Source organism: Suillus fuscotomentosus (assembly GCF_016647785.1).
Source record: "Suillus fuscotomentosus strain FC203 chromosome Unknown F5891scaffold_15, whole genome shotgun sequence".
NCBI classification, from domain to species: Eukaryota; Fungi; Basidiomycota; class Agaricomycetes; order Boletales; family Suillaceae; genus Suillus; species Suillus fuscotomentosus.
The window spans coordinates 635,438-650,420 of NW_024539527.1; the positions used below are offsets into that span (position 1 = coordinate 635,438).

General features: G+C 48.3%; 1 protein-coding gene across 1 annotated transcript; it reads left to right on the top strand.

Moving 5' to 3' along the window:
* Positions 1 to 9,896: 9,896 nt before the first annotated feature.
* On the top strand, positions 9,897 to 10,274 carry F5891DRAFT_1021798 (uncharacterized protein; the record flags this gene model as incomplete). Its single annotated transcript, XM_041361202.1, has 2 exons — positions 9,897 to 10,096; positions 10,159 to 10,274. Coding segments are annotated over exons 1-2 (294 nt in total), but the record flags the coding sequence as incomplete, so codon positions are not given.
* Positions 10,275 to 14,983: the final 4,709 nt, after the last annotated feature.

Below are 14,983 nucleotides of genomic sequence, written 5' to 3' on the forward strand. Positions count from 1 at the left end.
TAGGAGCCGACCTCGGACTCTCAGCACGAGGTATCACTGTCGTGATCGTCGCTGTTAGATTATCCCAGTTCGCACGCGACACACGTCGTAACAGTCCACAGCTTCGGGTTCAACCCAATAGTCTGTATGAGCCCTATGAGAATCCATGCGTGGAGTGTTCCCATATATCATAGAGTCCCACTGTTTCAAGCTGTTGTTGCCATTGATAGATATTAGCCAGTCAAAGTCAAGTTTTGGCTCATTGCAAAGCTTATAGAAACATGCAGGACATGAATTCAATAGACACCAGTTTGGTGTATCACAACCCAGTGATGCTTGCAGATGTTGTTCCACATAATGAATGATTTCAAGATAAATGTCATAGGCAACAGAGAATTGCGTATTCAGGTATGGTCAATATGGGATCTAATAATCCAACTATCAGGAGACAGGTCTGACTGTAAAGGGGACAACTGACATCGTGAAGAAATGCAAGAGCTTTACATTGTGCTTGAATACCAAAATGAGGACATGTTCGATGAGATTGATGGTAGCTAGCAAGTGTGCAAAGCGATATCGCAATAGTCAGATATATCAGCGCACATCTAATATACCCATGATAAATGAGCGTCCCATTGGGATACTTATGAGAGGGAGGCAGGCAAATGGATGAGCAAGTTTGCTCTGAAGGAGGGCTAAATTCAGTGGCTGGACAGAACAGAGGCTGATACTTACTGAATATATCTACAAGTTCAATGTCATTGATGGAAAGGTGATCTATCATGTCTGGCAGTGGCTCAATAGGTGTATTGTCAAGGATTGGCATGCCATCTCCAGAATCTTGTGAATGATAGTCTAGATAGGCAGTAACCAGGGAGTCGATTTGAAGGTTCCAATGATCTATTTGATCCTTTGGTCTCCACGAATGTGATGATTATGATAGTGACTACACTAACATAAGCCAAGTGCATAGGTTTAAAGGGAGAAAATACTTACATAAATATCAATCAAGAAAGTACCAACAATTACAGCACCAAAAACATGTGCATGCAATGGAATAAAATAAAATAAAGATGTCAACAAACATACAGCAACAAATGACATAGTGACAACAGATAGATGAGCGACGATGAGATGATAATGAGATAACGAGACAATGATGACAACAATGATGATGAGACGATAATGACGACGACAATGATAACGACAACGACGACGACAAGATGATGATGATGATGAGACAACAACAAGATAATGATGATGACAACAAGACAACAATGACAATGAGATGATGATGATGATGGTGACAGAGACGACAACACAACAGACATGACAACACAATGGAGACGACAACATGACAAAAAAAAGACTCATCCAGCTCCTCCATCTGATGCTGAGGCCTTGCTGGCCTGCATCATTTGGTGGTACTGGATTTTGAGTCAGAGGGTCTCTGCCTCTTTCTTGAGCACCAAGGAATGTGCCTTGTGGACTTGGATATCCGTCTCACAAAGGCAAATTTCAGTGTCTTTGGTCTCCTGCAGCCGCTGATGGCTTACAGTGGCTTGGGAGGCCTCATGTTCATGGTTAGTGTGAAGCCACTCATACTTTTTGATGTCACAATTGTGCTTGCTCTTTGTGTTGAGCTTTGCGAGGAAGCGCTGGTGCTTGCTGTCATGGTGGGACATGGCATCAGAGTGCATACTCTGGATCTCATCCTTTATCTGATCCACCTGTTCCATCACGTCTGATTTAGCTTTTTTCTTCTTCAAACTGCCAGCACTGGTTGGAAGTGACGTCTGGGGAGTTGGGGACACAAAGTAGTCTGATGTCGAGGTAGTATTTCGTGTCGTTGATGTGCTCCACAACATCTCTGATGGTCGTTTGCATCGTCCCCCACAGCTCAATGGCTTCTGTAAGCTGAACACTGAGCAGTTGTTGTAGGAAGATGCCGGGGATTTTGCAGGCCTGTGGAATGGTTCTGGAGCATTAGGAGGGGGCGATGGTGACGAGGGAAGCTGCCGTTTCTTCCCTGCAACATGGGAAGGGCTATTGGTCGTCTCCTCGACCATCATATAATCATCTTCAAAATAATCTCCAAGTGGGGCATCAAACAGTCCGCTGATGTCTTGATTGAAGTCGTCGTCATCGGTGTTATGATTGTTGAGAGCATCTTTTGGTGTCAGAAGACCGGGAAGGTGGAATTGGGGGGATGTATTGTAAGGGGTGGTATGAGAGGGAGCAGGAGCAGGAGCAGGAGTGAAGGGAGCAGGAGCCAAAGTGAGAGCAGGAGCAGGAGGGAATTGCGAACTCCCAGCATGAGGCATTTCAAGGGTATTTGTGTGATAAGGTATATGAGGGCCCGGAGAGTATGCTTGGCCATAATGTGAAGGCACAGTACCAGAAGGTGAGGGATATGTGGAAGCGTGAGATGACCATTGCGAAGTAGTGCTGAAGTGTGTGGGGGACCAGCCCCACCATGTGATTGAACAAGTGAATATAGCATGCCGGCATGATCAACGCCTGGCTTTGAGGAGTGGGTTACTGCGGCCATGGACAGATTAGAATGCCAAATTGCATCTAATTCCATGTACCATGGCAGCTCCAAAAGTGCTGCATCTATGATGATCAATCGATTGAGAACTAAAAAATTAAGACAGGGACTCATCTAATAAGTTCTCTGCTTGAGTCCCTTCAGCCAGCATCACACCAGTGCCGGTGCTGCTAAATGTCACCTTAAGTTTCTTGTATTTATCCCTAAGACTGCACAAATTTTAGTATTTTCATGAACGGAACAAAAAAATAAAACAATGTACGTTCCAATACAGTTGTCAACTGCGTCATGGAATTTCTTGGGATTGATGGTATATGTGGCACCATACTTAGGGTGGCCTGCAAATAAGAGCTTGGCAATATTCTGGTAAATTTGGCCTTTATCCAACCCCAATGGATGGTCGTCGACAGCAGCCATTGCTTTTTTCCCATCAGAGTAAAATAGGACCCTACAATCAGCAGCTTGAGTCATCAGATAATTTACTAATGTATCAGTAAGAGTGCGGTCGCTTTACCACTAATAGCTAGTCATGGTCCAGATGAATCTTTGGGCAGTCCTCGAGAGGTTGATGCATCGTCCATTGCCCTCAAGTCCAATGGAGCATTAGATTTGAGGCATGCAGAACATCAAACACATTCACGACGAGGACATCCAGGAAATGGACACTCTGGGGCCAAATCTGCGGTGGACTCTGGGGCCAAACTCTGGGGCACCTGTTTGTTTCAATTGGAGTTTCAACATCATGCGCACGTAATCACAGCCACCCCGCCATCAGCCACACCGATGTGATCTCACCACCACAGCCACCCCACCACATCGACACGATCTCTGTCAGCTACCACTATGTCAATAATGCCACCTGACCCGCATATCAGCAACCTGTTGACCTCACTCCAAGGGCATCCAACACTCGCCCATATCTCATTTGTTGACCTTGTGAGTTTCATGCGCCGTGCTAACTTACTAAAGGACAATATCCTCCAACCACAGCCACATCATGTCTCCATCAAAGAGCGACGGGTTGGCGGGCGGGTAGGAAACACAGGAAGGGGGCAGATAAGAGAGAGTAGCGAGCATGGCATTGTGTTAATGCCTTGCATGCCGATGTGATAAGCGGAGTTAGTTGTTGGAATTCGAACCATAATACTTATAGTCATTTCACCTTCTCACCTTCCCTCAGTTTGTTCCACCACACTGAGGGTAAGCCGTTCTTACATTACTCGGACCGCCATTAGATACTAATGATAGCTTAGGCTTACGTAGTATCTAGGTATTAATCTCAGTTTGTTCCACCACACTGAGGGCTTACGTGGTATCTAGTTGTAAAAGGTTATGAGCCCTGCTCTCTCGTAAATCGAGGAGCAGAATTACCAAACTAGACATGCCAGTGGGCCTCAGGAACAACCTCGCCGGGTCATTAAACCCTCGAGGATCTTACTCACTTCTCTAGATGTCATCGCAACGTTTAATGCTTCCTTCTTTGGACATCGAAAATTAACACAAGTATATATACTCGCAGGCCACCACTTATCAACCCCTCGCCTCTTGTCCTCATGCCGTCAACAGCGCATACTCGTTCCAGAAGTTCTGGTGCTAAGAGCTCGACTCTCAGCCCAACCATTGCCGTTGTGCCTACTGCCACCATCACCCCACTCCGTGCTTCCATCACTGCAATCACGCTCAGTCAGACTGATCTTGACAAGATCGAGGTCCTCGATCGAAGCAAAAACAACTGGGGAGTATGGTCAGACTGTATGCAAAACTACCTCCTTCTTAAACACGGAGGTGGCTACATCCTTGGTCTTGTCCCACATCCGGACCCCATCGTCAACCCCTCCAGTGCGGGACACTGGGATTTGAATAACTTGTGTATAGTAGCTGTGTTATGCACTCGCTCGAGTCCCAAGGACAACGAATTCCTCCGGGCGTACACCAATGCTCACCTCGTGTGGAACGCTCTCAAATCCCAACATGAGAAAGTTGGCCCTATAGCCCAAATCCTGCTCATCCAACAGGCCCTCGCAGTCAAGTATCTGTGTTCTGAACGCCTTTCCACCACGAATACCCTCCTTAACGACATCGTTAGGCGCATATATGCCATCGGCATCCCTAAGGAAGAAGATTTTCTCACCATTATGATGTTGAATGCTATGGCGGACGACCTCCTGCACGTGCGTAACCACATTGCAGATGCCCTCACCACTAGCACCTCCGCCAATCCCTATGGACCTTCCAACATCCATTCTAGACTGGATGTCGAACAACAACTGATCAATACCAAGAAGTCTAAGGGAGGAGATGTCGCACTCGCCGCCACAGGCAAGGGGGGGAATCATCGCGGTGATCGCATGCCTTGTGGCTCCTGTGGTAATACTAGTCACCCCACCAAAGATTGTTTTAGCAAAGGAGGAGTGATGGAAGGGAAATGCGATGAAGTATTGGCCCGCAAACGTGCAGCCCGAGAGGCTAAGAACACCTCTACCACCACTAGCAAAAGCACAGCCAAGCCAACTGCTGCTACTGGGAAACCAGGTGGCCTACGTTACGATACGAGTGGACGCGCCTACTTACTTGACAGCGAGAGTCACCAGGCCATCTATGTCGCATCCACCCCTGGGCCATCTGAGCCCACAGCATCCTCTACTACCGAATTTGCAGGTCTTGCCAGTGACGAGATCACTCCCGCATTCATTCATGAATTATCGGATGCCAGTGAGGATGAATACACTACGCTACTCGCCTCCGTTGACTCCCTCACTACCAGTCTCAATTGGCGCGCTCAGACCCATCCAGTTGACTTCACAGGTCTCACGTACAAAGCTCCCAATCAACATCAATGCACCATCGTGGATCCCTCTGTCGTACTGTTCTTCCTTGATAGCGGTGCCTCAGTGCACATCAGCAACGACCAGGCCGACTTCTTTAGTCTTCACCCTATCCCACCTCGCTCAGTCAATGGTGTTGGGGGCTCGTCAGTCCAAGCTATCAGCATCGGCACTCTGCATCTCATTGTCACCAGAGGAATTCACATCACCCTCGACAACGTACTATTCATACCTGGTGCGATGGTATGCTTGATCTGTGTCTGCTCTCTGCGAGGCACATCGTTGCACCGCGTCCTTTGACGCCGCCACTTGCTGGGTCCAATCTTGTAGTGGCAACCACATGCTGTCCGGCACACTCACTTCCCGCCGGCTGTATGCACTCTCCACTGAACACGCTTATTTTGCTCACCAGAAGCCTACACTCGAGTCTTGGCACCGTTGGCTCGGACATGCGAATTACTGTGCTGTCTACGATCTTGCCCACTCCGGCAATGCTACTGGTATGCCCATTAATCTCTCTACCATTCCACCCAAGTGTGACGCCTGCATCCTGGGCAAACAGACTCGGACTAGTGTTCTGACCGTTCGTCAAGGTGTTAGGTCTAGTAGGAAGTTGGGCATTGTTCATGTCGACTTAATGGAGCACCCTGATACCATATCAGCTGCCAGCAATAAATACATCATGGATATCATTGACGACTATTCTTCCCATGTCTGGTCTATTCCCCTTCCAACTAAGTCCGCAGCATTCCCAGCACTACAGGCCTGGACACGCACTCATGAAGTCGAATCAGGCTCTACAGTCAGTATATATTGCACCGACAATGGGGAATTGAAGTCCGAGTCAATGCGAAAGTGGCTCCTCTCGTGTGGAACTCAGCATCAATTTACTGCCCCCTACACCTCAGCACATAATGGGCGCGTGGAACGCATGCATCGGACTCTGATGGGTAAAGCTCGTACAATGCGCTCCACTTGCAGTGTTCCTGTCAATAGATGGGATGAGTTCGTACTTACCGCGTGCTACTTATCCAACCGCACCCCAGTTATCTCCCAAGAAGGTCATACGCCCTTTGAACAATGGTACGGGCATAAACCGGATCTTTCACACTTATGTGAGATTGGCTGTAGGGCCTTCGTACTTATCCAAAACTGACACAACCCTAAGGTGCTTGATTGGTCTGTTGAATGTGTGCTGATCGGATACGCTCTCGACTCAAAAGCTTATCAATGCTATCATCGGCAATCCCACAAAGTTTTTGTTTCTCACCATGTGTCATTTATAGAATCTCACCAAGCTTCGCCTTCCGTCCCTTCATTGTCACCTCCGGCTCCCCTATCATCTGTGCCTCATAACTTGTCTGTTTCTGTTGAAGAGGTCCCTGATGTTGACTCTCCTACACCCACACAGCCAACCTTACCAGCACAGCCATCCCTACCAGTGCAGCCACGGCATTCCCCACGTGTTCCCATACCGTCTGAACGTCAGTGCGCCATGGACAGTAAGTCCTATGTGTCGCCAACTCAACGAGCTGTTCTGGATTCCCTGGAAACTGCTGATCATCTCAAGGCACTCTCCCCTGCCGACTCTCCCAGTGAACAAGCCCTTGCTGCTGTTTTTACTGAGGAGGAGTTTGCAGCGCTTGCTGATGCTTTCGCAGCTATGCCGGATAACCTCAAACACGAGCTTCCCAACGACCCTTCCTCCTACGCAGAGGCTATGGCTTCCACACACGCCCCAGAATGGACTTCCACTCTCCGTGACGAATTCAACTCACTACGGGACCTTGGTGTCTACAAGCTTGTGCCACGGTCCGCTGTACCTCCTGGTCGCAAGATCATGTGTGGGCACCCCATCTTCAAACTTAAACAAGACCAACACGGGAATCCCGTACGCTTCAAAGCATGGTACGTTTGTCATGGATACTCTGCCGTTTGGGGTCAAGACTACACCAAGACCTCCGCACCAACCACACGGCTTGAATCTTTTCGCATTCTGACTCATCTCAGCGCTGCTTTGGACTGGGAGATCGACCAAATCGACATTAAGATGGCGTTCCTGCACGGCCTACTCGAATCTGATGAAGTGTGCTACATGCACCAGCCAGAAGGGTTCCTCGAGCCCGGCAAAGAGGATTGGCTTTGGGAGCTTCAAAAGGGCCTATACGGCATGAAACAAGGGGGTCTAGTCTGGAACCGCACCATGAATGACGCCATGCTATCTTGGGGTTTCACGCGTCTAAAATGCGAGCACTGCATATATTACCGCAAAACTACCCAGGGTGTACTCCTCGTCGCTATACATGTGGACGATTTCCTCACTGTCAGGAGCAACAAGGCCATCATCGCTGACTTTAAGACTCAGCTTCGTACTAAATGGTCTATCTCTGACCTAGGTGAAGCACACTTCTGCCTAGGCATTGCCATGGAACATAACCGAAGCAACCTGCACCATCAGTCTTTCTCAAACCAGCGCTCATCGACCGAATCATCACACAGTTTGGCTTGGCTGACGCTGCCCCAGTTTCAACTCCCATGGAAACCGGACTTCACCTTTCATGGCGCACCCATTCGCCTTCGACCGATGCTCAACACGACCTCATGACGCATACTCCCTACAGATCCCTTGTCGGCTCGCTTATGTATCTTGCCATAGGTACGTGTCCTGACATAGCACACAGCAGTCCAGCAACTATGTCGACATCTTGACTGTTATGGCCTGGTCCATTGGGATGCTGCGAAGCACGTTGTCCGATACCTCAAAGGGACTCGTGCCATCAAACTCGTACTCAGCGGCGACCATCCAGCGAGACTACTCGGATTCATGGATAGCGATTTTGCCAATTGCCCCGACACTCGCCGATCAGTCTCTGGCTATTGCTTTACCCTAGGAAGCGGCATGGTAACATGGAGTGCTCGTCAACAAAAGACCATCTCCCTCTCAACCTGCGAAGCTGAATACGTAGCTGCGTCCGACGCATCCAAAGAGCTGACGTGGTTACGGACTGTTACTACTTCGAAATCGACTTCGCACAACCATCCGCCACTCCTCTCCTCTGCAATAACACTGGCGGAATTACTTTATCTGAAGATGCCTCTTATCACTCAAAAGTTAAACACATTGATATCGCCATTCACTCCATTCACGAACGCGTCTCGCATGGACAACTCAAACTTTCTTATGTTAAATCATTTAATAACGCCGCCGACATATTTACAAAAGCACTTGCACGCAAGGATTTCGAACATTTACGCATCTGTCTAGGACTTCAGTGAGGAATCGAGGAGGAGTGTTAATGCCTTGCATGCTGATGTGATAAGCGGAGTTAGTTGTTGGAATTCGAACCATAATACTTGTAGTCATTTCACCTTCTCACCTTCCCTCAGTTTGTTCCACCACACTGAGGGCTTATGTGGTATCTAGTTGTAAAACATTGTCATAAGGTAGACATGGGGCGGAGTATGAGTGCAGTATTCCAACAACAGCTGCATACTGGCAGGCAGCGGTGGGCAGGCGGGAGACGCTGATCATCAATGATCAGCAATGAGCGGGCTGGGCTTTGTCATCAAACGGTGTTTAAACTCAGCTGTACTCTGCCAGACTTGCCGATGGGCCCCAGAGTCAGGCCCCAGAGTCTGCCCCAGATTTTGGCCCCAGAGTGTCCAACTCCCTGACATTCTGTTCAAGACGGGCAGGAGGCATAGTTGTTTCAAAGTCCGACGTACGATACCGGCCTGACCTTGAATCGGCCGAGGTTTCTAGCCGTGAGTTTGAAGCGTTTAGCCGGCATTTAACCGAGTTTCAAAACCTTCCAAAACCTATTCTGAGTACCACTACTAAGTATTTCGATCCTAGGATGTCCGCGCCAGGTGTGAATCAGCGTGCCGCCACAAATACAAACAAATAAACCTGCGCGGGCCCGCAGTGATTACAAACGAACAAAGTTTTCTATGGCGCATACTTTTTTTCACACCTCCGAGGGCACTCGATGCTTATGCCAATCATCTTATCTTTGTGAGTTATATTAATTGTCTTGATACCCATTTCTCAGCCAAGTGTGTTACCGCAGGGCTCATTGACGAGTCATGTCATCTTAGTAGGGTGCTTACGATAGGACCTTCCGACACCTATTCAAGATAGGTTTTAGGACTCGCCTTGAAATTTGCCGTGAACCCGAACCAATCCGGCGGACAAGAGTAGACTCTGCTTAACCATCATGCGTTTTGGTTTGTGACCAAATCGCCGTTGTCGGAAAGTTTGAAGCTGATTCCCATGACCGCAGTTTTGAAGTGTCGTAACTACGTCGTCGTTGGAGTCCTCTAAGATCTTGAGGCAGTATGGTTGCATCATATTTAACGTTGTCACTGCGGCTCGATCGCCGTTCTCCTAGGCAGTTAACCCGACACTGGATCTGACCCTCACAGACCGTGTACCGAGTCTATTGGCTCTGCACACCTGATCTCAACAATATTACCCTACCCTTGGAATCCAGATTTTCATTTCCACACTCGTTCGCGCCGTCGTGCCGTGATTCGGGTAGGGAAATTTTGCTCGACAATACTATGATGATGATACTCTTTCTGTCATGCAACTCAGCTTCAGTTGCCGTCCCATCTTCTAATGACCAGTGCAACAGATACCCCCTGCAATACCGCTCTTTCTACCCTGTACCCTGTGACGGTTCGTTTTGTCGTCATACCGCCGGTGCATATATAAGTCCGTCTAGGGATTCATTGAAATGTGAGTGTCCCTTGCCCAAGTATTACTGAGGCACGGTCACAGGTTAATGGCTATATGATCAGGCCTGGACCTACCGCGCAATCTTATAGCTCTATGCTGTATTACTGAGGCACGATCACAGATTAATGGCTATATGATCAGGCCTGGACCTACCGCGCAATCTTATAGCTCTATGCTGGACCCCTGAGTGTTGAATATTGAATGCCCTGGTGCTTCCCTCCTCAAGTACTCTGTTTCGAGCCCGTGTCCTTCCCACTACTAATTACTGTCCCAACTTCCTTGGCCGCCTTTTATTTGATTTCGAAACTTGCACGCTGCCGGCTGAATCACTCGTGCGTTGCCGCTTGCAGAGCATGCCATATATCAAAGTTTGCCGCCTCTGCACCTCTGTTAATGTTGGAACCAGCGGCAAGTCGAGGCTATATATTGTAGCTGTTAGGTTCTTCCGGTCACTACTGTAGCGATCGGACGGTGACTGCAGAACTAGTAACAACTTGAAGTACTGAGGACTTCCAGTGGCATATAAATTGACAAGCGTGATAAGTCTCAGATCCCCAAACAAAATCGCCTCGTTTACGGTACGTGATCAGACTTGAGCGACTTGAACATTGTGTTCATCTCACATTTAGCTCTTCTACGTGCCATTATTAGCACCTTTGCGTAGAACACACCCAAACTTTCAAGGTGGGCGGTTTGCCGGCGCTAATAGTCATCACTGACGATGAACGCATACACTAGACACCATGAAAATTCAGTTCGCTTACCTCGCCATCCTTGCCGTTGCCGCCGGGGTGAAGCCAGCTATCGCCCATGGTTCATGCGTAGACATTTGCTACGAAGTTCCGAAATCCGCTAACTGCGAGAAAGACTACGCACCCTACTGGTCAGATGTTAAAGGCTGCTACCTTTGCTGCGGCATCTTCTAGCTGGGGTAGCCACCAAGTTTATACATATGATGCATTTCATTTACCTATCAAAGCTAGTCACCCTTAGGCAGACTAATAGAAGAAAGAAAGCATTTGAACCCTTGCTCCATGCGCATGCACATTTCAGATATCCATCCAACTTTGTGTGTCAGGATGATAATATACGGATACCGCAAAGGTCTTCCTTAGCGTGGGATACGCGATCGTACATGGCACATAAGAAACTTGCGCAAAACTCGCTTGGTGTCCCGCAGTATTAAAAAACGGCGAATTTGGGACTAGGGCTGCGAAGGTTAGGAGCATCTGCCATGAAATATCTTGTTCCACTACCTGATTCGGAAGGGAAACCCGAGGAGATGGGAATTCACCGCCCTCTGCAGCCGAGTCTCGATTGAGCAAAATGATGGGCCATCGAACTGGCTCGGTTGTACATTGAAGATTTATTATACTGGTGTACGACGATCGATGAATATATAAAAGGTGGAGTCGACATGAGGTGGAAATCGACATGGTTCCCGTCCGTTAGATCTGGAATTTGAATTTCAGTATCGTCGGACTCGCACGGCGTCTCATCAGACGCTCAAGCACGACCCGATGTTTACCAACCTTGTGGCAGTCTGATAAACGGACAGACAACAACATAATCAACTGTCGAGTTCATCCTCAACTTTGGTCAGGACTAAATTGTGGAAGACCTACACATTCTCCCCTCCTGCGTAGTAAAAATTTTCCAAGAGCCTGGTCAGACTCAAGTCTTAAGCGCTTAAGCTTTAGCGTTTAACAACAAATCTCTAAAATCAGAAAAACTCACCACTGTACAATGACGCCCGAGGAAAATTCCATTAGACCTTACCTGAATCCCTAAACAGACGGACAGACAGACGCCAACATGGTCAACATCAACCGTCGAGTCCATCCTAAACATAGATCGAGCATCGATGGCTGCATTGTATAAACATAGCCTCTGCTCCATTACGACCCATGTCTTGTAAGTCGCCGTGCCGCAACAAAAGCTATGTCTTCATCTCCACAATTTGTGTGCATAACTCGCAGTATGCGCCACGAACCTGAAGTCAATAATCTGACAAAATTAAAATACAACCATAGAACCTGACCACAGTCAATCTCAGAAAAGAAAGACGTCAACACGATCAACTGCGGACCAAGTATCGATCGTTGGATTGAAGAGACTAGGCTTACGTCCCACGCCACCAGCGGGCTAAGTTGGAATAGAAGCTAGGTTTTCATGTCGTCTGACACAGGTCATCCAACACCTGGTAGCTCACATGAGTTCATTACAAACACGCACGACAGAAAAGCGCACCAGCATGGTGACTACCGCCCAGCATCCTTATCACCTCCAGACTCTGCAATCACCCAAAGGGGGAAAATCCGATTAACCTTTCTCAGATTCATAAAACTCCCACAGTAGACACCCGGTTTCATGAGGGGGTGAGAGAGCTGTCGCACATCTTGCCCACCCTGGACTGCGTAGACTGTTGGCAGCGTGCGTGATGCGTGTATCGCACCATGATCGAGGTGCGACTATCAGTATCCGAGTCGTCTAACGTCTATTAGAAGCTTCCACGGTAGGCACCCCACCGAGAGAAATAGAAGAGATGTGAGTGAGTGCATATCCAATCCAACCCACATGCCATCTTTCCCCCTCGGGTGGGTAATGATAGACTCCCAGCATGCATGCATGCAGCCGTGCGTGCATCGCACCATTGAGGACCCCACCCCATTGAGTATGTGTCAGCGAGACCAGAAATCGGGACCGAGTACAGCCCGGTGCCACTAAGTATCCATAATCTATCCAGGCCTAGCCTCGATCAGTCTGTTCCACGTTCGGGTTCCGGGATATACCGGCCTGTGTATGTGAGTAGTATAGCGTCCGAAGAAGAAGTACTGATCATACCTGCAAATTGACATCACAGGATTAATACTAGTACAGCCATGACAAATAGCTGAACGTTGAACGTTCGACTATCAGTAGCTCCACGATCTCCATTTGCCTCATTGATCACACGGGTAGATGAGTTGAAGTCAAGTCTGATCCTGGTCCGTTCAGATGGTGAAAGTCCAAGAGGGTCCAAGTTGCCAGTGGTGGAATGCGAGTACACATACAGGACAAAGTTAGTAAATGGGCGCTTATAAAGCGAATAAGATCTTTCTTGTGTGGGTGGTGGCGTTTTAGTTCTGTTCCCAGAGGCACAAGCTCCACATTTCACTGATTGCGGTACTTATCGCAGATATCAAACGCGTCGGCGTCAAGATAGCTATTAGCGGAAGTCAGAAAGCAAAAGTCGGCGGAGTCCCGTTGTCATCACCCAAGCGACATAAATACAAACGGGAAGAGTCAGCGCCGGGGTCCAATAGCAATCATATCGCACAGGACGTGAGCGTGAGCGCAGCATAAGAACAAGACGACGAGAACGCCATTTCGTGGAATCCAACGCGGCACGAACGCGAAGAGTCTGCACCAAGACCCAATAGCGATATGTCGTGTATTGTAGCCGCAGAACAAGAACAACAAGCGCACCACTTTCTAGAACCTATGGCGGGTAGCAAAAACAGAAAGCAAGAAGCGTAACAGCCTTGATCAAGAAGCAGAACGACAATAACCAATGACACGTTGATAGAAGCACAAGCGAAGATAAGAGTTTTTTTTGCAATACCGGCGGCATGCCAGTATACGGTCACAAATGACGGAGCAGGCCGGCAATCGAATGAACGGCCTGACGGATGCGAAATGTGAATGGTGAAGTGCATCCGGTTCTCTTGGCGTATATGATAGGTAGAGACATCTTTTTAGGGTCGTGTGCGTGGTAGCTTGATGGGCGGATGGGATGCCGCCACAGAGGGACTTGGAATCCTGATGTAAATAAACGACCCTGTAGAGGAAATGCATGCTACGGAAGCCAGCAGGGAAATGAATGAGAGACCGTGATCGAATTTGACATGTATGTACCTCGCAACTCGTTCTGCAGACGACGTGCGCATATGCGTTGCATAGCGTCGAGCCATGCTCGATCTGCAACAAATGGGTACCGGAACATGCAGCCGAATGGAAGATGGAACAAACACCACTTGCGAATTGAAGCCGCGGGGCCGTAGCAGAGTGCGCACAGCAAGGGCGGTGGTGGAGCACGAGAGGAATCTGGAACTAAAATATCCGATATTCCAACAGTTCAAGGTTAACTTTGAACACGTGTACAACATGAAGAAACTGAAGCTGCATGATGGTATTTCAACTTGATTAATGACGGGCGTTGCTGGTGTAGATCTTGTTCTGCACATGTGTATTCCACCGCAACATATGGAAGTCCTGTCAGTGGGTGCACATTGCAAGAGTGCAGATCGTGAAAAATCCCATAGATCCACCATCCTGATGCTGCATGATGAAATTTCAAGTGGATTGACGATTGATGCAAATCCTGTCATGCACATTGTACCGCGACATAATAGAGCGCAAATGGTAGTGATGTATCGTTGAAAAGCTGTAGATCCAGCGTCGCGCCAGAAGCAGGATTTACATGGACTAGCGTCTCAGATCTAAAATCAAGGTCAAAACGAGTCACCCCAGATTCACATTCACCGAGAAATCTGCTAGGGATGTTTCATATCAACACAGATCCCAAAGTGCATGAAGAGGGTTCAGGACTGTTCTCCCGGCGGCAGGGAGGATAAGAACTTGTATTGATTGCCCCGTTGTGAGTGAAGAGGGTGTGCAGAGCAAGATAGGAACTTGTATTGATTGAGGTGAAGAGGAAGAGCTAGTCACGAGACTGGAGCGAACATGTGGGGAAAGGATTTTATTGCCCCATTAAGGATACGTAATACCGCGGGGGGTTAAGGTGAGACGGCGTTGATGGGATCTATACGGCGGAGATAGTGTGAAGGGGGGTCGAGTATCAGGGTCAAACAATGCACAAAGGCCGCGTTTTTTAGATGGCATATT